The sequence below is a fragment of the Dama dama genome, chromosome 16 (assembly GCF_033118175.1).
Source record: "Dama dama isolate Ldn47 chromosome 16, ASM3311817v1, whole genome shotgun sequence".
NCBI classification, from domain to species: Eukaryota; Metazoa; Chordata; class Mammalia; order Artiodactyla; family Cervidae; genus Dama; species Dama dama.
In genome coordinates this window covers 38153745-38178492 of record NC_083696.1, presented here as the reverse complement: position 1 = coordinate 38178492, position 24748 = coordinate 38153745, and the positions used below count along the sequence as shown (strand labels likewise).

The following is a 24748-nucleotide window of genomic DNA, read 5'->3' as shown; positions in this document are numbered from 1 at the left end:
AGGCCATAGGAAGCATTACTACAAAGCTATTGGAGATGATAGCTTTAATAGCTGAAATACCTCCAGCTGAGGTATTTCAAATCCTAAAACATGATGCTGTTAAAATGCTGCACACAATATGCCAGTAAATTTGGAAAACTCAGCAGTGGCCACAGGACTGAAAAAGGTTTCATTCCTATCCAAAAGAAAGGCAATGCCAAAGAACGTTCAAACTACCACACTACTGAGCTCATTTCACATGCTAGCAAGATAATGCTCAAAATCCTTCAAGCTAGGCTTCAACAGTGCATGAACCAAGAACTTCCAGATGTTTAAGCTGGATTTAGGAAAGGCAGAGGAAACAGATCAAATTGCCATCATCCGCTGGATCATAGATAAAAGGAATTTCAGAAAAACATATACTTCTACTTCATTTTACTATGCTAAAGCCTTTGACTGTGTGGATCGCAACAAACTTTGGAATTCTTCAAGAGATGGGGATACTAAATCCCTTACCTGCCTGCTGACAAACCTGTGTACAGGTCAAGAAGCAACAGTTAGAACCAACATGGTACAACAGACTGGTTCAAAATTCGGCGAGAAGTATCTCAAGGCTGTGTATTGTCATTCTGCTTATTTAACTTATATGCAGAGTACATCATGCAAAATGCTGGGCCGGATGAATCACAAGCTGGAAATCAAGATTGCTAGGAGAAATATCAATAAACTCAGAAATGGCAATAACACTACCCTAAAGGCAGGAAGCGAAGAGGGACTAAAAAGCCTCTTGATGAAGGTGAAAGATAAAAGCAAAAAGCTGGTTTAAAACTCAACATTCAAAAACTAAGATCATGGCATTCACTCCCATCACTTCATGGCAAATAGATGGAGAAAAAATGGCAACAGTGACAGACTTTATTTCTTTGGGCTCCAAAATCATTGCAGATGGTGACTGCGGCCATGAAATTAGTACTGAATATAGTTCCCGTGATTTATAGTAGGACCTTGCTTATCTGTTTTATGTATAGTAGCATGTAAGTATTGTGTATCTTTACAATTTTGTAAGTAAACCAAGATAACCCAATGAATAGCCTACTAACACTCTCCTGGTACCCAAATATGATATGCTAGGTGACAAGGCCTTATAGAACTGGAGACCCAAAGAGTCCACTTTCTCTGACCAAGTTATGATAATAAAACAATCTCTCAAGACCAGGATAGTTCCTGGGAATGGTGGGAGTTCCAATGTAGCCCCTGCTAGGTAAGCAGATTGATTCTTGCTATAGCTGTTTGGTTAGCTGAAGGGCAGTCCTCTATCCAGGATGCAGTTAGTGAAGGGAACATGTCCAGAATGATCATGTGGGTCATTCTCAGTGATGCAGTGGGTACCAGTTTACGAAGGTCTGTGAGCACCTTGGTCAGGAGAGCTTGAATTTTATTCTAAGTCAAGTGAGAATCTGCTGTGGAAATAAGATACATGCATTTCTACATAGCTCTATCACTCCTGTATATTTATCTCAAATATTTCTGCTGTGTTCACAAACATGTAGAAGAAACAAGAGGACAGAATGAATAAACAGAAAGATGTTCAGACAAGGGAATTACTGGGTTATGATTCACTTGGAAGACTAGCATAAAAACTAGTTGGTACTATCAAGGACAGAAGGAGACAAGATGATAGAGTGTGAGGTTTTAATCTTAACCCTGATGAAGGAAACTAAGAAAGCAACCAAAGTGAGAAATTTCCATGTTTTTGTCTCTGCAAACATTTAACCAAAGAGGTTGGACTTAGGGCAGGAAGAATGTTGGAAAAGAGAGGTGCTTGGGATGAGGAGTCAAATACAGGGGGGGCTGAGATTTCTCAGGGAACATGAAAAGATGAAAGTGTAGTATCACACAAACTGAAGGTCTGTCTCTGTATCTAGGTGTACATCAGAGAAGCATCAGTGTTGAGAGCAACCATTCTGTTCCTGATTGGATTAGATTTTGTGTTTGTTTCCATGAAATTAAAAGATGCTTGCTTCTTATAAGAAAAGCTATGGAAAAACCTAGACAACGTATTGAAAAGCAGAGACATCATTTTGCCCACAAAGGTCCAATTCAATAAAACCTACGGTTTCTTCAGTAGTCATGTCTGGATGTGAGAATTGGACCATAGAGAAGGCTGAGCACAGAACTGATGCTTTTGGAACTGTGGTGCTGGATAAAACTCTTGAGAGTCCCTTGAACAGCAAGGAGATCAAACCAGTCAATCCTAAAGGAAATAAACCCTGAATATTCATCAAAAGGACTGATACTGAAGCCGAAGCTCCAATACTTTGGCCACCTGATGTGATGAGCTGACTCACTGGAAAAGACCCTGATGCTGGGAAAGACTGAGGCAGGCAGAGAAGGGGGCAACAGAGGATGAGTTCGTTGGATGGCATCACCAACTCAATGGATATGAGTTTGCTCAAACTCTGGGAGACAATGAAGGACAGGAAAGCCTGGTGTGCTGCAGTCCATGGGGGTCACATAGATTTAAGACGCTATTGAGCGACTGAACAACAACAACAAAGATATTGAGAAAGAAACTGGAGCTGGAGGAATCATGCTCCCTGACCACAGTAATCAAAACAGTACTGTGCTGGCACAAAAACAAATATACATCAATGGAATAGAAAACCCAGAAATAAACCCACACCTATTGTCAATAAAGTATGATAAAAGGGCAAGAATATACAGTGAAGAAAAAATGAGTCTTTTCAACATGTGGTACTGGGAAAACTGGAAAACTACATAAGAAGGAAACTAGAACAGTATCTAACATCACACACAAAACTAAACCCCACATCAATTAAAGACCTAAATGTAGAACTGGATGCTATAAAACTCCTAGAGGAAAACATAGACATAACACCCTTGTACATAAATTGTGACAGAATCTTTTTGGATTCACTTCCAAGTGAATAGAATGATGAAAATAAAAACAAAAACAAACAAATGGGACTTAATTAAAAGTTTTTGGACAGCAAAGGAAACCATAAACAAAATGAAAAGACAAGCTATAAAATGGGAGGAAACATCTGCAAACATGCAGCCCCCAAGGTCTTAATCTCCAAAATATAGAAACAGCTCATGCAGCCCAATCATAAAATGGGCAGAAGAGCTAAACAGATATTTCTTCAAAGAAGACATACAGATGGCAAACAGGTACATGAAAAGATGCTCAACACTGCTAATTATTAGAGAACCTCAAATCAAAAGTACAATGAGGTATCACTTCATACCATTCAGAATGGCCATCATCCATCAAAAAATCTACAAATAATAAATGCTGGTTGAGAGTATGGATTAAAGGGAGCTCTCCTACACTACTGGGAATATAAACTGGTACAGCCACTATGGAGAACAATGTGGAGGTTCCTTAGAAAACTAAAAATAGAGCTACATATAATCCTGCAATCCCACTCCTGGGCATATATCTGAAGAAAACTATAATTCAGAAATATAAATGCACCCCAGTATTCATAGAGGCACTATTTACAATAGCCAAGACATGGAAGCAACCTAAGTGTTTACTGACAGATGAACAAATTAGAGAAGCTATGGTATATACAGACACATACACAAAGTGGAATATTATTCAGCCATAAAAAGAATTTTAAAATGCCATTTGCAGCAATATGGATGGATCTAGAGATTATCATACTAAATGAAGTAAACCAGACAGAGAAAGATAAATATGTATGATATTGCTTATATGTGGAAGCTCAAAAAAAAAAAAAAAAAAAAAGAGAAAGATAAATGAACTTGTTTCCTACACATGAAGGGACTCAGACATAGAAAACAAACCTGTGGTTACCAACAGGCAAAATGGGATGGAGGAGGGATAAATTAGCAGGTTGGGATTAACATATACACACTACTATATACAAAATAACCAATAAGGACCTACTGTGTAGCAAAGGAAACTATAGTCAACAGTTTATAATAACCTATAAGGGAAGAGAATCTGAAGAGGACATATGTATATGTATGCATACATACATACATATACACATGTATGTATATGTAACTGAATTGCTGTACTGTATACCTGAATGCCAAATGATACTGTAAATCAACTACATTTAAATAAAAACATTATATACAAATGATAAATAGGTATATTGGCCTTCATATCAATGACACAATATGGGTAGAAAAAGCATTTAAAGAGAAGAAAATTATGGTTCAGACTCACAGTAATGCTATAATTAAACAAAATAGCGAAGCAGTTATATTCAATGATCCAGTCTACCTTTTTCCCCATTCCCTAACAGAAACCAACCAAACTGTCTCTCAGCATTTCAGAATTTAAAAGCTAGGTCCTTCAAACCTTCCCTGTGTAGTGTTAGTGTTTCACTCATGTTGCTTTTCAGTTTGATCCTCCATCATAACATGGAACAAGTACGGTAAAAATAATGGAAATGTGTGTTGGTAGATTTTGTTATTAGATCTAAGTTTCATAGAAAAATACCTTGCAACTAAGGAATAAAGCCAAAATTATAAAATTCAATAAACACTTATTCAATGACTACTACAAGCAAGTTAATATATTAGGTCTTATTAATTGAAAGGGCTTTCCTGGTAGCTCAGCTGGTAAAGAATCCACCTGCAATGCAGGAGACCCCAGTTCAATTCCTGGGTTGAGAAGATCTGCTGCAGAAGGGACAGGCCACCCACTTCAGTATTCCTGGGCTTCCCTTTTGGCTCAGCTGGTAAAGAATCCGCCTGCAATGCGGGAGACCTGGGTTCAATCCCTTGGTGGGGAAGATCCCGTGGAGAAGGGGATGGCTACTCCACACAGACATGGACATTGATATTAAGCAACTTAAAGTTCTTAGAAGTTACATTTCACTGGTGGTTTTACATATATCCTCTAACCTCAAATAGGTTATCTGTTATATAAATGCATGCATACACATATGGATACACACATACACACACACACACATTAATACTTGTAAACACACCAAGATGTTAACTTACAGATTGCTGCATACTACGTTTGTTTTAAAATATCTGTCAAATACCCCCAGAGAAATAACATTTTCCTATTCCAGAAATTATGTGGAAGAGAAAATTTCCAAGGTCCTTTCCAGCTTTACCCTATTAATTCACAGAAAACAGAAATTCTGATAATGTGTTAAGGAGATCAGTATCTAATTTCAAGATTTAATTTCTTATCAGTTGCTATACTTTAGAGGTGGATATTTAATAAAGCATATCAAAGTTGCAAAACCAACCCATTTCACTTTCAGAACCTTAAGTTTTGTCATCAACCTAGTAAACTGATGTAAAAGCTTCATTGAGAGAGATATAATCTGTGCTCTTCGAGAGTGTTCAATAGACTAAAAATTTAATTTTCTCTTGTAACCAAAGATGATTCTTACATCAAGGACTGATCCAGAGAGATCGGCTCGTTCTAGATTTGCACAGCAGAGATTGGCGTGGGCAAGATTGCAGCGACTTAAATTGGCCATTTTGAAGTTAATGTATCGCAGGTCCAATCGAGAAAGATCAGCACCACTGAAGTTTAAACCCTAAAATTAAAAACACAAATGGTCACAAGGTATAAACCATCTGTTGTATTAAATTTAATCACAATAGTTAAGCACCGTGGTTTATAGAAGTAATTGGCAGGTCAGTCACTTGGAGTCTATTATAAAACATGATCAAATGGAACTCAGATATATAAAATCAGTATCCTTAATAGATTCTTAAAAGTCACTCGATTTACATATAACATTAGAATGCATCTTGGCTATGCCTCATTTATGTGCAGAAGTTGCTAAAAAGATAGATCTCTGCTGGTCATGCACCTGTTGATCACCATTTTTAATAAATTGTACTTATTTTATTAATTCTATAATTCAAGAACATTATATTGTTAAAAATGAGTATTGCAGTTTTTAAAATTGTTATTGCTATAACACATAAAAGTGTAAGTATCTTCCATTGCCACTGACTATTCATACATAACAGCTGTACAAATAATTGACTTTTTAATTGTTGCAATTTCTATGCGCTACCAAAAACTGCTGTATGAGGCATAATTGAACAGTAAAAGATTATTACATCTCTTTTTTATGCTAACCATTTTAGGACTAACTCAATGCTATGACCCATAATTAAGATATATCTTGCATGAAAAAAGAAAATAAGGCAAGAAAAAAATTCCTAGAAGAATTTAAAACTTCCTTCACAGACTTGCTGACACAAATAACTCATGTAAAATCTGCTTCAACTACCTGGCAACGCAATTCTGATTTGGTTGGAGTGGCGAGCAGAAACCGGACAAATTCCTTTCGAGATATGGGTGAATGATCCTCTGGTGGTTGTGAATTCTTGAAGACATATTGACAAATTAGTGGATAATTCTGGGAGACAGTTACAATAAATATATTATTTGGCTAATGTAAAAAGAAACTTACCTTTATTGCCACTTCCAGGTGTTCAATCAATGAGTCAATACCAAAAAATCTTGCTTCTTCTAACACACCTATCATAACAAAAACAATTTGACTTTTATAGAATACTATTCACGTCAATAATCCTTTATAAAGGATTCTATAAAGTTAAATTCTCACATGTGAATTGCAAGTTTTGCCATCATTGCTCTGTGTCTGACTCTTTGTGACCCCATGGACTGTAACCCACCAGGCTCCTCTGTACATGGGATATCCCAGGAAAGAAACTGGAGGACGTTGCCATTTCCTTCTCCAGTGGATCTTGCCGGACAAGGGATTAAATCCACGTCTCCTGCACTGGCAGGCAGATTCTTTATCACTAAGCCATCAGGGAAGCCTTGAAATACAAGTAGGGTAGGCTATCCCACTTTATACAAGAAAAATAACTAATGTTTAGAACATATGTGTAACACTTAAAAAATCTGTAAATAAAGCAGCTTTCTAAATAGTTTATATACAGCAAAAGAAAAAAACAGAAGACTAATGAATCAGAAAGAAAGCTTTCCATATTACAAAATTATTTCAGAAAACTACCTTAAATAAGCCATAGGCCAAAAAAACCCAAATTATCACACATTCTTAAATAACTGATACAGTGATTTTTAAACCCAATAATATATGGTTAGCTCACCTAATCTTAACACTTATTGACTTTTTCAATGAAGCAGATCAGAATAAGTTTGTCATAAATATCTTTTACTTACTGAATCAGAAGATTATAGAAATAAATAAAATCAAGGCAGCTTCAAAACAAAAGTCAGAAGTATACTTTAGAAACTTTGTTATAGGAGAATCAATTTTTAAAAAGGGATTTCTAGGGGACTCCAATCCGGATGGCAGAATAGAAGGACATGGAGCTCACTCTCTCCAACAAGCCTATCAAAAATTCACCTACATCTTGAACACTTCTCACAGAATTCTTGGAATGCTGGTAGATTATGCCAAATACCCCAAATTACACGAAAGATCGCCACATAACCAGGTAGGACCAGAAAAAAAAAAAAAAAAGAAAGAAACTGGGATGGTACTTGCCAACCTGGGAGGAAGTTGTAAAGAGGAAAGGTTCCTAATCCTGAGATCAGCTCTGACAGAATCAGATCCAGTGATGCTAGCCTCTAAAGCTTGCTTTCTGTCCCAGCTGATCTCCCGACCTGTGAAGAAGCTTTCGAGGATGTAGGAAGTTTCCCTCTTTCACAACTTCCTCCCAGGCGTGCAAGTCTCATCCCAATATGAAGCAGGGCAAAGGGTAAAAGTTTTCCCAGGAGAACACACTGCTCACAGCAAATACCCTCTTCCAACAAAGCAAGAGAGGAGGCTACACATGGACACCATCACCACATGGTCAACACTGAAATCAGACTGATTATATTCTTTGTAGCCAAAGATGGAGTAGCTCTGTACAGGCAGCAAAAACAAGACCTGGTGCTGACTGTGGCCCAGATCATGAGCTCCTTATTGCAAAATTCAGACTTAAAATGAAGAAAGTGGGTAAAACCACAAGGTCCCTCAGGTATGACCTAAATCAAATCCTTATGATGTATGTAAATCCCTTATAATGTAAATCGCTTATACAGTAGAAGTGACAAATTGATTCAAGGGATTAGATTTGATGGAGTACCTGAAGAACTATGAACAGAGATTTGTAACACTGCACAGGAGATGGTGATAAAACCATCCCCAAGAAAATAAAATGCAAAAAGGCAAAAAATGGTTGTCTGAGGAGGCCTTACAAATAGCTGAGAAAAGAAGAGAAATGAAAGGCAAAGGAGAAAAGGAAAGGTATACCCACCTGAATGCAGAGTCCCAAAGAACAGCAAGGAGAGAGAAGAAAAACTTCCTAAGTGAATGCTGCAAAGAAATAGAGGCAAACAGAATGGCAAAGACTAGAGATATTTTTAAGAAAATTAGAGATACCAAGGGAACATTTTATGCAAAAATGGGCACAATAAAGGACAGAAATGGTATGGATCTAACAGTAGCAGGAGATATTAAGAAGAGGTGGCAAAAATACACAGAACTGTACTAAAGTCTTAAAGACCAGATAATCACGATCATGTGGTCACTCATTTAGAGCCAATATCCTGGAGAGTGAAGTCAAGTGGGCCTTAGAAAGCATCACTATGAACAAAGCTAGTGGAGGTGATGGAATTCCAGCTGAGCTATTTCAAATCCTAAAAGATGATGCTGTGAAAGTGCTGCACTCACTATGCCAGCAAATTTGGAAAAGTCAGCAGTGGCCACAGAACTAGAAAAGTTCAGTTTTCATGCCAATCACAAAGAAGGACAATGCCAAAGAATGTTCACACTACCACACAGCTGCGTTTATTTCACATGCTAGCAAGGTAATGCTCAAAATGCTTCAAGCTAGGCTTCAACAGTATGTGAACCAAGAAATTCCAGATGTACAAGCTGGATTTAGGGAAGGCAGAGGAACCAGAAGTCAAGTTGCCAACATCAGCTGGATCACAGAAAAAGCAAAAGAATTAGAGAAAAACATCTACTTCTGTTTCACTGACTGTGCTAAAGCCTTTGACTGTGTGAATCACAGCAAACTGGAAAATTCTTAAAGAGATGGGAATACCAGACCACCTGACCTGCCGCCTGAGAAATGTGTATGCACGCCAAGAAACAACAGTTATAATGACATGGAATGATGGATTGCTTCAACCTCAGGAAAGAAGTACATCAAGGCTGTATACTGCCACCCTGCTTATTTAACTTATGTGCAGAATACTCATGTGAAATGCCGGGCTTGATGAAATCCAAGCTGGAATCAAGATTTCTGGGAGAAATATCAACAACCTCAAATATGTAGATACCACCACCCTAATGGCAGAAAGTGAAGAGGAGCTAAAAAGCCTCTTGATGAAGGTGAAAACAACATTCAAAAACTAGGATCATGGCATCTGGTTCCCTCACTTCATGGCAAACAGATGGGAAAAAAAGGAAACAGTGAAAGACTTTATTTTGGGGGCTCCAAAATCACTGTGGATGGGGACCACAGCCATGAAATTAAAAGACACTTGCTCCTTGGAAGAAAAGCTATGAGAAACTTAGAGTATTAAAAAAGCAGAGACAGCACTGTGCCAACAAAGGTCTGTATGGCCAAAGGTATGGTTTTTCCAGCAGTCATGGACAGATTGAAAGTTGGACCATAAAGGTTGAGTGCCAAAGAATTGATGCTTTCGAGCTGAGGTGCTAGAGTAGACAAATGAGAGTCCCTTGGTCAGCAAGGAGATCAAGCCAGTCAATCCTGAAGGAAATAAATCAGCCCTGAATATTCATTGGAGGGACTGATGCTGATGCTCCAATACTTTGGCCATTTGATGCGGATACGACTCATTGGAAAAGATCCTGATGCTAGGAATCATTGAGAGCAGGAGAAGAAGGGGACGACAGAGGATAAGATGGTTGGATGGCATTACCAACTCAGTGCACATGAGTTTAAGCAAACTCCGGGAGACAGTGAAGGACAGGGAAGCCTGGCTTGTTGCAGTCCATGGGATCACAAAGAGTCAGACAGACTTAGCAACTTACTAACAACAACAGAGGCTCAGAGAATCACGAGGCACACATTGATGATGAAAGCTGTTCAAAACATGGGCACAGACAGAACCTACCTTAACATAATAAAGGCCATTTATAACAAACCCACAGCAAACATAATCTTAACAGTGAAAACTGAAAGCATGCCCTCCAGGATCAGGAGCAAGACAAGGGTGCCCATTCTAACCACTATTATTCAACACAGTTTTGAAAGTCCTAGCTATGGCAATTAGAGAAGAAAGAGAAGTAAAAGGAATCCAGATTGGAAAGGAAGAAGAAAAACTCACTATTTGCAGATGACATTGATACTGTACATGAAAAACTCTAAAGATACTATCACAAATTTACTAGAGCTAATCAGTGAATTTATTAAAATCACAGGATAAAAAAATCAATACACAGCAATCACTTGAATTCCTATATATGAGCAACAAAAAATCAGAAAGAGAAATTAAGGAATTAAACATATTTACAACTGCAACAATAATAATAAAATACCTAGGAATGAACCTACCTAAGGAGACAAAAATTGGATTAAAGATGTCCTGAGCATGGCCCCACCCATCAGAACAAGAACCAGTTATCCCCTCAGTCTCTCCCATCAGGAAACCTCCATAAGCCTCTTATCCTTCTCCATCAGCAGGCAGAGAGACTGAAAACCACAGTCACAGAAAACTAACCAAACTGATCACATGGACCACAGCCCTGTCTAACGCAATGAAACTATGAGCCATGCCATATAGGGCTACCCAAGATGGACAGGTCATGGTGTAGAGATCTGAAAAGATGTGGTCCACTGGAGAAGGGAGTGGTGAACCACTTCAGTATTCTTGCCTTGAGAACCCCATGAACAGTATGAAAAGGCAAAAAGGTAGGACACTGAAAGATGAACTCCCGAGGTCAGTAGATGCCCAATATGCTACTGGAGATCATGGAGAAATAACTTCAGAAAGAATGAAGAGACGGAGCCAAAGCAAAAACAACACCCAGTTGTGGATGGGACTGGTGACAGAAGCAAAGTCCAAAGCTATAAACAGCAATATTGCGTAGGAACCTGGAATGTTACGTCCACGAATCAAGGCAAATTGGAAGTGTTCAAACAGGAGATGGCAAGAGTGAACATCAACATTTTAGGAATCAGTGAACTAAAATGTTCTGGAATGGGTAAATTTAACTCAGATGATCATTACATCTACTACTGTGTGCAGGAATCCCTTAGAAGAAATGGAGTAGGCATCATAGTCAACAGAGTCTGAAATGCAGTACTTGGATGCAATCTCAAAAGAAACAGAATGATCTCTGTTTGTTTCCAAGGCAAACCGTTCAATATCATGGTAATCCAAATCTATGCCCCAACCAGTAATGCTGACATTGAATGGTTCTATGAAGACCTACAAGACCTTCTAGAACTAACACCCAAAAAAGATGTCCTTTTCATTATAGGGGGCTGGAAAGCAAAAACAGGAAGTCAAGAGATACCTGGAGTAACAGGCAAATTTGGCATAGGAGTACAGAATGAAGTAGGTCAAAGGCTAATAGAGTTCTGCCAAGAGAATGCACTGGTCATAGCAAATACCCTCTTCCAACAACACAAGAGAAGACTCTACACATGGACATCACCAGATGGTCAACTCCGAAATCAGATTGATTATATTCTTTGCAGCCAAAGGTGGAGAAGCTCTATACAGTCAGCAAAAACAAGACCCAGAGCTGACTGTGGCTCAGATCATGAACTGCTTATTGCCAAATTCAGACTGAAATTGAAGAAAGTGGGGAAAACCACTAGACCATTCAGGTATGACCTAAATCAAATCCCTTACGACTATACAGTGGAAGTGAGAAATAGATTCAAGGGACTAGATCTGACAGACAGAGTGCCTGATGAACTATAGACGAAGGTTTGTGACATTGAATAGGGGACAGGAATCAAGACCAACCCTAAGAAAAAGAAATGCAAAAAAGCAAAATGGCTGTCTGAGGAGGCCTTACAAATAGCTGTGTAAGGAAGGGAAGCAAAAAGCAAAGGATAAAAGGAAAGATATACCCATTTGAATGCAGAGTTCCAAAGAATAGCAAGGAGAGATAAGAAAGCCTTCCTCAGTGATCAGTGCAAAGAAACAGAGGAAAACAATCAAATGGGAAAGACTAGACATCTCTTCAAGAAAATTAGAGATAGCAAGGGAACTTTTCATGCAAAGATGGGCACAATAAAGGACAGAAATGGTATGGACCTAACAGAAGCAGAAGATTAGTATTGAGAAGAGGTGGCAAGAATACACAGAACTGTACAAAAAAGATCTTCATGACCCAGATAATCATGATGGTGTGATCACTCACCTAGAGCCAGACATCCTGGAATGTGAAGTCAAATGCGCCTTAGGAAGCATCACTACGAACAAAGCTAGTGGAGGTGATGGAATTCCAGTTGAGCTATTTCAAATCCTAAAAGAAGATGCTATGAAAGTGCTTCACTCAATATGCCAGCAAATCTGGAAAACTCAGCAGTGGCCATAGGACTGAAAAAGGTTAAGTTTTCATTCCAATCCCAAACAAAGGCAATGCCAAAGAATGCTCAAACTACCGCACAATTGCACTCATCTCACATGCTAGCAAAGTAATGCTCAAAATTTTCCAAGCCAGGCTTCAACAGTATGTGAACTGTGAACTTTCAGATGTTCAAGTTGGATTTAGAGAAGGCAGAGGAACAAGAGATCAAATCACCAACATCCGTTGGGTCATCGAAAAAGCAAGAGAGTTCCAGAAAAACATCTATTTCTACTTTATTGACTATGCCAAAGCCTTTGACTGTGTGGATCACAACAAACTGGAAAATTCTGAAAGAGACGGGAATACCAGACCACCTGATCTGCCTCTTGAGAAATCTGTATGCAGGTCAGGAAGCAAAAGTTAGAACTGGACATGGAACAATGGACTGGTTCAAAATTGGGAAAGGAGTACATCAAGGTTATATATTGTCACCTTGCTTATTTAACTTATATGCAGAGTACATCATGTGAAAGTCAGGCTGGACGAAGCACAAGCTGGAATCAAGATTGCTGTGAGAAACATCAATAATATCAGATATGACACCACCCTTAAGGCAGAAAGTGAAGAAGAACTAAAGAGCCTCTTGATGAAAGTGAAAGAGCACAGTGAAAAAGTTGGCTTAAAACTCTACATTCAGAAAACTAAGATCATGACATCTGGTCCTATCACTTCATGGCAAATAGATGGGGAAACAATGGAAACAGTGACAGACTATTTTTGGGGGCTCCAAATCACTGCAGATGGTGATTGCAGCCATGAAATTAAAAGACGCTTACTCCTTGGAAGGAAAGTTATGACCAACCTAGATAGCATATTAAAAAGCAGAGACATTACTTTACCAACAAAGGTCCATCTAGTCAAAGCTATGGTTTTTCCAGTAGTCATGTATGGATGTGAGAGTTGGACTATAAAGAAAGCTGAGCACCGAAGAATTGATGCTTTTGAACTGTGGTGTTGAAGATTCTTGAGAGCCCCTTGAACTACAAGGAGATCCAACCAGTCCATCCTAAAGGACATTACTCCAGAATATCCATTGGAAGGACTGATGCTGAAGCTGAAACTCCAATATTGGCCACCTGATGTGAAGAACTGACTCATTTGAAAAGATCCTGATGCTGGGAAAGACTGTAGGCAGGAGGAGAAGGGGACGACAGAGGATAAGATGGTTGGATGGCATCACTGACTCAGTGGACATGAGTTTGGGTATACTCTGAGCGTTGGTGATGGACAGGGAGGCCTGGTGTGCTGCAGTCCATGGGGTCACAAGGAGTTAGACACAAGTGAGCAACTGAACTGAACGAGACAAAAGAGTTATACAGAATACTTATACAAAAAGTATAAGACACTGATGAAAAAAATCAAAGATGGCATAAACAGATGTAGAGATATTCCATGCTCCTGGATTGGTAGAATCAATACTGTGAAAATTACTATACTAGAAGATGCAATCTACAGATTCAATGCTGCTGCTGCTAAGTCGCTTCAGTCATGTCTGATTCTGTACGACCCCATAGACGGCAGCCCACCAGGCTCCCCCGTCCCTGGGATTCTCCAGGCAATTACACCAGGGTGGGTTGCCCATTCCTTCTCCAATGCATGAAAGTGAAAAGTGACAGTGAAGCTGCTCAGTTGTGTCCAACCCTTAATGACCCCATGGACCGTAGCCCACCAGGCTCCTCTGTCCATGGGATTTTCCAGGCAAGAGTACTGGAGTGGGGTGCCAATGCCTTCTCCGAGAGTCAATGCAATCTCTATCAAATTATGAATGGCATTTTTCACAGAACTAAAACAAAAAATTTCACAGTTCTTATAGAAACATGAAAGACCCTGAACAGCCAAAGCAATTCTGTGTAAGAACAATGGAGTGGAGCAGTCACCTTACCTGATTCAGACCCACTGCAAACTATAGTGTCAGAGAGCGTAGTACTGACCCAAAACAGAAACACAGACAAAGGGAACAAGACAGAAAGCCCAGGGGTAAACCCACCCATGACTGACACCTTATCTTTGACAAAGGAGGAAGTATATACAATGGGCAAAGTCTCTTCAATAAGTGGTACTGGGACAACTGAACTAACTACTGTAAAAGAATCAGATTGGAACACTTCCTAACACCACACACAAAGATCAATTCAAATGGATTAATGGATTAAAGACCTAAATATAAGACCAGATACTATAAAACTATTGGAGGAAAACACAGGCAGAACACTGTATGACATAACTCATCCCAAGATCCTTTATGATCCACCTCCTAGAATAAGAAAAATAAAGACAAAAATGAACAAGTGACCTAATTAAACTTAAAAGTTTTTGCACAGCAAGGAGAACTATAAATAAGGTAAAAAGACAACCCTAAGAGTGGGAGAAAATAGCAAATTAAGCAAGTGACAAAGGCTTAAATCTCCAAAATATGCAACAGCTCATACATCTCAATGTATACATATTGATGTATGTATTACATCTAAATACAAAAATACAACTCAACTTTCAATATTGTAAAGCAATTATCCTTCAATTAAAAATAAATAAATTTTTTAAAAGATAAAAGAGAGGATTCAAGAGGCATCAAGAGCAAAAATAAAGCATGATGTCTCTACAGAAATGATGCAGGGCACAAGGGAGTGGCAAGATATATTTAAGGTCCTAAAAGGGAAAAATCTGCAACCTAGGATATGCTACCAATCAAGACTTTATTTACAATAGAAGGCAGAATAAAGAATTTCTCAGACAAGCAAAAACTAAAAAAACATATCAATACTAATTGGAAAAGGCCCTGATGTTGGGAAAGATTGAGGGCAAGAAGTGAAGGGGGCGATAGGATGAGATGATTGGATGGCACCAGTGACTCAATGGATGAGTGTGAGCAAGCTCCAGGACATAATGAAGGACAGGGAAAAGCTGTTGTGCTGTAGTTCATGGGGCCAAAAAGAGTCAGACATGAATTAGTGAATAAACAACAAGAAGAACAAAACGTATCCTAAAAGAAATATTGCAAGGTCTTCTATAAATAGAAGGGAAGCAAGAATATGCAATCAAGAAAAAAAATCACAATTGGAAATTAAATCACTTACCAAATTTTTTGAAAATGATGATAACTATGAGGAATAGCAAATAAATGTGAAGATGTACGGGAAGAAATCAAAATCATAAATGTGGGAGAAGTTGAGTAAGAAAATGTAGTTTTTTTGTGGAATGAGTTTACGATTATATGACAATCAGTCTAAAGGAAGTACATATAAGGGGTTTACATACTTGAAAAACAGAGTAGCCACAAATCAAAAACGTGTAATAGAGGCACACAAACCAAAAAGGACAGAAGTATAATGCAAAAGAAATCAAACTATAGAAGGAAAAACAAGAAGGAAAAGATCAAAGAAGAAATACAAAAATCAACTGGAAATGGTAATAAATACATATCTATCAATAATTACCCTAAAAGTCAACAGACTAAACGCTCCAATCAAAAAATATGGAGTAGCAGATTAGGTTAAAAACACAAGAGCCTACAACAGGCTGCCAATGAGAGACTCACTTTAGGGCAAAGGATATATATAGACTGAATGTGAGGGGAAGCAAATGAAAATGACAAAGTGGGGGTTACAAAACTTGCATCAGACAAAATAGACTTTAAAACAAAGGCCAAAGGTAAACAACAACAATATGTAATGACAAAAGGATCAATACAAAAAGAAGGTATTACACTCATCAACATATATACACCCAATTTATGAGATCTAAAATACATAAAATAAATAGTAAAAGACATAAAGGGAGAAATTGACAGGAAATTTAGTAACAGAGACACTGACATCCCACTCATCAATGGACAGCTGTTCTGGATAGAAAATAAGGCAACAGAGATCATACATGATACAACAGAAGAGTTAGACTTAATTTGTACTTTCAAGACATTATATCCAAAAAAATGTAGAATACACATTCAAGTGCACATGGAACATCCTCTAGGATTGACCATAGACTAGCATGAAAACAATCCTCAACAAATTTCAGTTCAGTTGCTCAGTCGTGTCCGCCTCTCTGTGACCCCATGAATCGCAGCACGCCAGGCCTCTCTGTCCATCACCAACTCCTGGAGTTTACTCAAACACATGTCCATCGAGTCAGTGACGCCATCCAGCCATCTCATCCTCTGTCATCCCCTTCTCCTCCTGCCCCCAATCCCTCCCAGCATCAGCGTCTTTTCCAATGAGTCAACTCTTCTCATGAGGTGGCCAAAGTATTGGAGTTTCAGCTTCAGCATCAGTCCTTCCAATGAACACCCAGGACTGATCTCCTTTAGGATGGACTGATTGGATCTCCTTGCAGTCCAAGGGACTCTCAAGAGTCTTCTCCAACACCACAGTTCAAAAGCATCAATTTTTCGGCCCTCAGCTTTCTTCACAGTCCAACTCTCACATTGATACATGACCACTGGAAAAACCATAGCCTTGACCAGACGGACCTTTGTTGGCAAAGTAATGTCTCTGCTTTTTAATATGTTATCTAGGTTGGTCATAACTTTCCTTCCAAGGAGTAAGCGTCTTTTAATTTCTTGGCTGCAGTCACCATCTGCAGTGACTTTGGAGCCCCCCAAAATAAAGTCTGACACTATTTCCACTGTCTCCCCATCTATTTCCCATGAGGTGATGGGACCAGATGCCATGATCTTAGTTTTCTGAATGTTAAGCTTTAAGTCAACATTTTTACTCTCCTCTTTCACTTTCATCAAGAGGCTTTTTAGTTCTTCTTCACTTTCTGCCATAAGGGTGATGTCATCTGCATATCTGAGGTTATTAATATTTCTACCGGCAATCTTGATTCCAGCTTGTGCTTCCTCCAGCCGTGTTTCTCATGATGTACTCTGCATATAAGTTAAATAAGCAGGGTGACAATACACAGCCTTGTTGTACTCCTTTTCCTATTTGCAACCAGTCTGTTGTTCCCTGTCTAGTTCTAACTGTTGCTTCCTGACCTGCATATAGGTTTCTCAAGAGGCAGGTCAGGTGGTCTGGTATTTCCATCTCTTTCAGAATTTTCCACACTTTATTGTGCTCCACACAGTCAAAGCCTTTGGCATAGACAATAAAGCAGAAATAGAGGATGGAAATTATTTGAAGAATCTTTCCTGACCACAGTAAGATGAATGTAGAAATCAACCACAGAACAAAAATGAGGAAAAAAATGAATACATGGCGACTAAACATTGTTAAAAAAAACAGTGGTTCAAGGATGAAATCAAAGAAGGAATTATAAAATGAGACAAATGACAATGAAAACACAACTATAGAAAATCTATGGGATGCCGCAAAAGCAGTTCTTAGCAAAATGAGCCTTCCTCAAAAAACAAGAGAAATCTCAAATAAATACCATATAAAAGAATTAGAAAAAGAGGGAACAAACAATACCTAAAAGTCAGCAGAAGGAAGGAAATAAAGATCAGGCTGTTGTTATTGCTGTTGTTTAGCCAGTGTGTTGTGTCCGACTTTTTCGAGGCCCCAGGGACTATAGCCCAGCAGGATGCTCTGTCCATGGGGTTTCCCAGGCAAAAATACTGTCCTTTCCATCTCCAGGGAATCCTCCTGACCCAGTGACTGAACTCGCATCTCCTGCACTGGCAGGCGGATTCATCTGGGATTCATCTGGGAAGCCCAAGGATCAGACAGGAAATAAAATAGAAATGATAAAAAGCAATAAAAAAATCAATAAAACCAAGAATTAGTTTTTTTAAAGGGTACAGAAAATTTACATATTACTGGCCAGGTTCATAAGAAAGAAGAGAGAGGACCGAAATGAAAAAGGAGAAATAACAACTGATATGTTAAAAAGCTTAAAAATCCTAAGAGAATACTATAAATCATCAGGGAATACTACATGCCAACAAACTGGACAAACCAGAAGAAATGGACACGTTTCTAGAAAGTATAGCCCATGAAAACTGAATTTAAAAAACAGACCAATTTGAACACACTGATCACTACAAGCAAAATAAAATCTGTAAAAAACAACAACAACAAAATCCTACAAAGGTCCAGGACCAGATGGCTTCACCGTCAGAACTGACCAAACATGCAAAGAAGAACTTACACTGACCCTTCTTAAACTCATCCTAAAGACTGAAGAGGACGGCGCACCCTCAAAAACATTCTGTGGAGCCACCAATACCAAAATAAGAAAAAAAGACACCACCAGTAAAGAAAATTTAGGCCAATATATTTGATAATTTAGATGAAAAAAATTCTCATTGAAACATTATCAAACCGAATCCAAAGACATGTACAAAAGACCATATACCATGACCAAGCTGGAGTCATCCCAGGGTCACAGGAATGGCCCAACATCTGCAAATCAATCTACATCAAATAAAAGACAAGACTAAAACTACACAGTCATCTCAACAGATAAAGAAAAACCATTTGACAAAATTCATCTCCTATTCATGACAAAACATTCTCCACCAAATTAAGTATACAGGGAACATATATCAAGCTAATAAATGCTATTTATAAGAAACTCAGAGCCAATATAATATTCAATGGTGAAAAGCTGAAAGCCTTTATTTTACACTAAAAACTGGATTCAGACAAGGTTGCCCACTCTTACCACTTTTATTCAACATAGTATGGGAAGTCTTAGCCACAGCAATCATATAAGAGAAAGAAATAACAGGTATCCAAATTGGAAGGGAAGAGGTGAAGCTGTCATTATATTGGGATGAAATGATAACATATATGTGCACGTGCATGCTAAGTTGCTTCAGTCGTATGTGACTCTTTGTGACCCTATCGACTGGAGCCTGCCGGGCTCCTCTGTCCATGTGGATTTTCTAGGCAATACTGGAGTAGGTTGCCATGCACTCATCCAAGCAATCTTCCTGACCCAGGGATCAAACTTGCATCTCATGCAGCTCCTGTATTGCAGTTGGATTTTTATCACTGAGCCACTAAGGATTCCACAGAAAAACTACTAGCAATGATAAATGAATTCAGCAAGGTAGCAGGATACAAAATGAGCATATAGAAATTGGTTGTACTTCTTTACACTAACAATGAAGTATCAAAAAGTGAATGTAAAAATAATTCATTTTAAAATTGCCTGAAATAAAATACTTAGAAATAAATCTCAGCAGGGACATAAAAGACTTAAACGGTGATTAATAAAGGAAACTGAGTGTGGTGATTTGAAGAGATGAAAGATGTCACATTATCACAGAAAGAATTAATACTGTGAAAATGGCCATGCTGCCCAAAGCAAGCTACAGATTTAATGCAATCCCTATCAAATTACGTAAGAGAACTTTTACAGAATTAGAAAAAAAAAATTCTAAAATTCATATGGAACCATAAAAGACGCAGAATTGCCAAAGCAATACTGAAGAAAAAGAACAATGCAGGCAGCACAACTCTCCCAGATTTCACGTAATACTCAAAGCTACAGTAATCAAAACAGCTTGGGACTGGAACAAAAACAGATATATAAATCAACGGGGCAGAGTTCCAGAGAAAAGCAGGGAAAGATAGTAAGTCGTTCTTCAATGAACAATGCAAAGAAGTAGAAGAGAACAATAGAATCAGAAAGATTAGAGATCTCCTGAAGAAAACTGGGAATACCAAGGGAACATTTCATGCAAGGATGGCCACAATAAAGGACACCACTCTAATAGCACCTAATAAACCACGCTAATGGCAGAAAGTGAAGAGGAACTGAAGAGCCTCTTGATGATGGTGAATGAAGAAAGTGAAAAAGTTAGCTTAAAAATCAATATTGAAAAAACTGATTTTTAAGCTAACTTTTTCACTTTCTTCATATATGGAATTTAGAAAGATGGTAATGATAACCCTATATGCAAAACAGAAAAAGAGACACAGATGTACAGAACAGACTTTTGGACTCTGTGGGAGAAGGCGAGGGTGGGATGTTTTGAGAGAACAGCATCGAAACATGTATATTATCAAGGGTGAAACAGATCACCAGCCCAGGTTGGATGCATGAGACAAGTGCTCAGGGCTGGTGCACTGGGAAGACCCAGAGGGATGGGGTGGGGAGGAAGGTGGGAGGGGGGATCGGATGGGGAATACATGTAAATCCATGGTTGATTCATGTCAATGTATGGCAAAAACCACTACAATATTGTAATTAGCCTCCAACTAATAAAAATAAATGGAAAAAAAAATCAACATTGAAAAAACTAAGATCACTGCATCTGGTCCCATCAACTTCATGGCAAATAGATGAGAAAAAAACAGAAACAATGACAGACTTTATTTTCTTGTACCCCAAAATCATTGTGGATGGCGGCTGCAAGCCATGAAATTAAAAGACACTTGCTCCTTGGAAGAAAGTGAAAGTGAAGTCACTCAGTCGTGTCTGACTCTTTGCAACTCCATGGAATGGAGCCTATGAGGCTCCTCCATCCATGGAATTTTCCCGGCAAAAGTACTGGAGTGGGTTGCCATTTCCTTGGAAGAAAAGCTATGACAAACCTAGACAATGTATTAAAAAGCAGAGACATCGCTTTGCCCACAAAAGTCCATTTAGTCAAAGCTATGGCTTTTTTATTAGTCATGTATGGATGTGAGAGCTGGACCATAAAGGTGGCTGAGCATTGAAGAATTGATGCTTCCAGACTGTGGTGCTGGAGAAGACTCTTGAGAGTCTCTTGGACAGCAAGATCAAACCAGTCAATCCTAAAGGAAATAAATCAACCCTGAATACTTACTGGAAGGACTGATGCTCCAACACTTTGGCCACCTGATGCTAAGAGCCAACTTTCCTGATGCTAGGAAAGATTGAGGGCAGAAGAAGGGGGCGACAGTGGATGATATGGTTGGATGGCATCACCAATTCAATGGACATGAGTTTGAGCAAACTCCGGGAACTGGTCAAAGACAGGGAAACCTGGCTTGCTATAGCCCATGGGACTGCAAAGAGTCAGAAAGAACTTAGTGGCTGAATAACAACAGGACTGGAGGCGAGTGCAGCGGCCAGGATACAGCAGAACACAGAAAGACCCGCACAGATGGTCCACAGCACCATGCTCTGCTCCCCTGAGATACGAGTCTGCTGGTGTGGGCAGTGGTTGAGTGATGAAACTTGAGCTTCAAGGACAGACCCAGGAGAGGGCATGGGTTGGCTGCGTGGAGATAGCCTGAAGGGGCTGAAGCATGGTAGAGGCTGAAATTGGGGTATGCGGAAGAATTTCAGGCCTGCCATAGAAGGGAAGCCTTTCTTAAAGAGCAAGGAAGGGAGGGTCGGGCCAGTCATAGGAGTTTCTTCCTCTCTGTGCTTTCAGCTGACTTGGCGCTACCTCTAGTAGCTCTGCGGGCATGCCAGTGGACTGCCTAGAGGTACAGGCGGGGCTGAAATCTGAGCCCTCTCCCCGCAGCTGGGGAGATTTACATCACGGTCGCCAGCTTCATCAACTCAGCACCTACATAACATCCAAGTGGACAGCAGGTACTCCTATGGCTGGGATGGGGCTGGCCTTGGCAGCTATGGGCTTTGTGGGCACATGCATGTGGAGGCTGGACCAGAGTATGAACTGTTTCCACACTCCTATGGTGCCTCCAGGGGCACAACCACAGCAGTCCTCACACCTCACTTCAGTGGATCTTTGCTGGCAGATCTGCTCTGTGGCTTTGTGAGCACACTGCCTAAGAGACGCCAGCACTGATCACCTGCATTCCCACAGTGGAGGTGGGACAGAGGGCAATGACAACAACCGAGTCTTTTGTGAGCCTGCACAACAGCGACAGGTTATTATACCACAGAACACACTCCCCAGTGGACAGCTCCAGCAGAGCAATACTAGGTGGTTCCCTTCCCCAGCAGTGCTTCAGTATCACCACCTTGTACTGCAGCTCAGAAACAGATCTGTGGGCTTCCACTCCAACAAGTAGGGAGGAGACCCCACCCCTGAGAGGGCTGTGAAACCGCAAAGAGGAGGCCCCCCCGGACATCCTGTGCAGGCTGTAGTCACCACACCAGTGACAGCCCCTTATCAAGGGACACGGTAAGCACTGACTGAGGAGACAGGCAGCAGGCTTTCACGTGAAAAACAGTCCTCACAGCAAAAACAGTAAACCCACGCAAGGTACGCAGGGATGCTCGCACATGATAATAGCCCCCAAAGCCACAGTAGAGACCTGTTTCTCCTAAACTCGTAGAGCAAGACAAATACAAGTAAATGCAGATGCAGAGTAACCACTCCAATTAGAAGATCAAGAAGATTCCCTGAAAGAACAAACAAATGAAACAGCTCTTCAGTCTAACAGACACTGAGTTCAACAAGGACATAAGGAAAACACTGAAAGCGTTAAGAAAGGCTACCAATACAAATGCAGATGACTATAAAAGGGAACTAGAAAAAATAAAGAAGAGCCAAGGAAAATTAGAAAACTCATTGCTGAAATGAAAGCTGAGCAATGAGCAGCAGGTTGAATAATAGAGAAGAACAAATAAATGATCTGCCAAGATAGTGTAACGCAAATCCCCCAATCAGAAAAGCAAAAAGAAAGGCAAATTTTAAAAAATGAAAGCAATTTAAGAGACCTATGGATTCTATAAAACATACCAATCTACACCTAATAGACATTCAAAGTGGAACAGGATGATAAAAGGGGATAAAAATTTATTTGAAGAAATTATAGCTGAAAATTTCCCAAACCAAAAGAAGGAAACAGATATTCAGGTATGGGAAGTGCAGAGGATCCCAAACAACATGAACCCAAACAGATCACACAGAGAGAAATATTTCATATTAACCCAGATATATGGAATATAGAAAGATGGTACTGATGAACCTATCTGAAGGGCAGCAACAGACATGCAGACACAGAGAACAGACTTACGGACACTGGTGGTGTGGGGAGGAAAGAGAGGGTGAGACAAATGTAGAGAGTAGCACAGTAGCGTATATACATCACCATATGTAAAACAGCCGATGGAAATGTGCTGCATGAATCAGGGAACTCAAGCTGAGGCTCTGTAACAACCTAGAAGGGTGGGAAAGGGTGGGAGAGATAGGAGGGAGGCTCAAGAGGAGAGGACAATGGGTACCTATGGGTGATTCATGTTGACGTATGGCAGAAACCAAAGGAATATAAGTAAAGCAATTATCCTTCAATTAAAAATAAATTTTAAAAAAAAGTTAAAAGAGAAGATTCTGAAGGCAGCAAGGGAAAAACAAAGCGCTAATTATAAGGGAAGCTGTGTAAGCTAATCAACTGGTTTCTCTTCAGAAATGTTGTAGGACAGGAGGGAGTGGCAAGATATAGTCAAAATCCTAAAAGGAAAAATCTGCAAACTGGGGCACTTTAACTAGAAAGATTATCATTTAGAATAGAAGGCAGGATAAAGAATTTCTCAGACAAGCAAAAGTTAAAATAATATATCAATACTAATTGGAAAAGACCCTGATGCTGGGAAGGATTGAGGGCAAGAAGAGAAGGGGGCGACACAGTTTGAGACAGTTGGATGGCATCACCAACTCAATGGACATGAGTCTGAGCAAATCCGAGAGATGGTGAAGGACAGGGAAGCCTGGCTTTCCTGCAGTTCATGGGGTTTGCAAATAGTCGGATATGACTTAGTGACTCAACAACAACAAAATGTATCCTAAAAGAAATACTGAATGGTCTTCTATAAATAGAAGGGAAGCAAGAAAATACAGGAAAGAAAAAAATATTATTGGAAATTACTTACCAAATTTTGTGAAAGTGCTGATAACCACAAAGGATAGCAAAATGATAAACATGAAGATGTACAAAGTGAAAGTGAGGTCACTCAGTTGTGTCCGACTCTTTGCGACCCCATGGACTGTAGCCTATCAGGCTCCTCCATCCATAGGATTTTCCAGGCAAGAATACTGGAGTGGGTTGCCATTTCCTTCTCCAGGAGAAGATGTACAAGAGAACATAAAAATCAAAATGTGAAGAGGTAAGTAAGAAAATGTAATTTTTTTTTTGCAATGTGTTTGAGATTATATGACAATCATCTAAAGGAAGTACATGTAAGGGGTTAACACACTTAAAAAAGAGTAACCACAAATCAAAAACGTATAATAGATGCACACAGACCAAAAAGAAGTGAACAGACGCATACTGCAAAAAGAAAATCATCAAACCACAACAGGAAAAGTGAAAAGGAAAAGAAATATAAAAATCAACTGGTACATATACACC

General features: G+C 39.4%; 1 protein-coding gene across 2 annotated transcripts in view; it reads right to left on the bottom strand.

Annotated features, from left to right (window-relative positions):
• Nucleotides 1-24748, bottom strand: part of KCTD9 (potassium channel tetramerization domain containing 9) — an 81549-nt gene that overhangs the window by 17422 nt on the left and 39379 nt on the right. For both annotated transcript variants that reach the window (XM_061163862.1, XM_061163863.1), the window contains exons 7-9: nucleotides 6438-6505; nucleotides 6255-6350; nucleotides 5397-5546 (exon numbers count right to left, since the gene is read on the bottom strand). In XM_061163862.1, the coding sequence (XP_061019845.1) occupies nucleotides 5397-5546; nucleotides 6255-6350; nucleotides 6438-6505 (314 nt within the window). The remainder of the gene's footprint in view (nucleotides 1-5396; nucleotides 5547-6254; nucleotides 6351-6437; nucleotides 6506-24748) is intronic.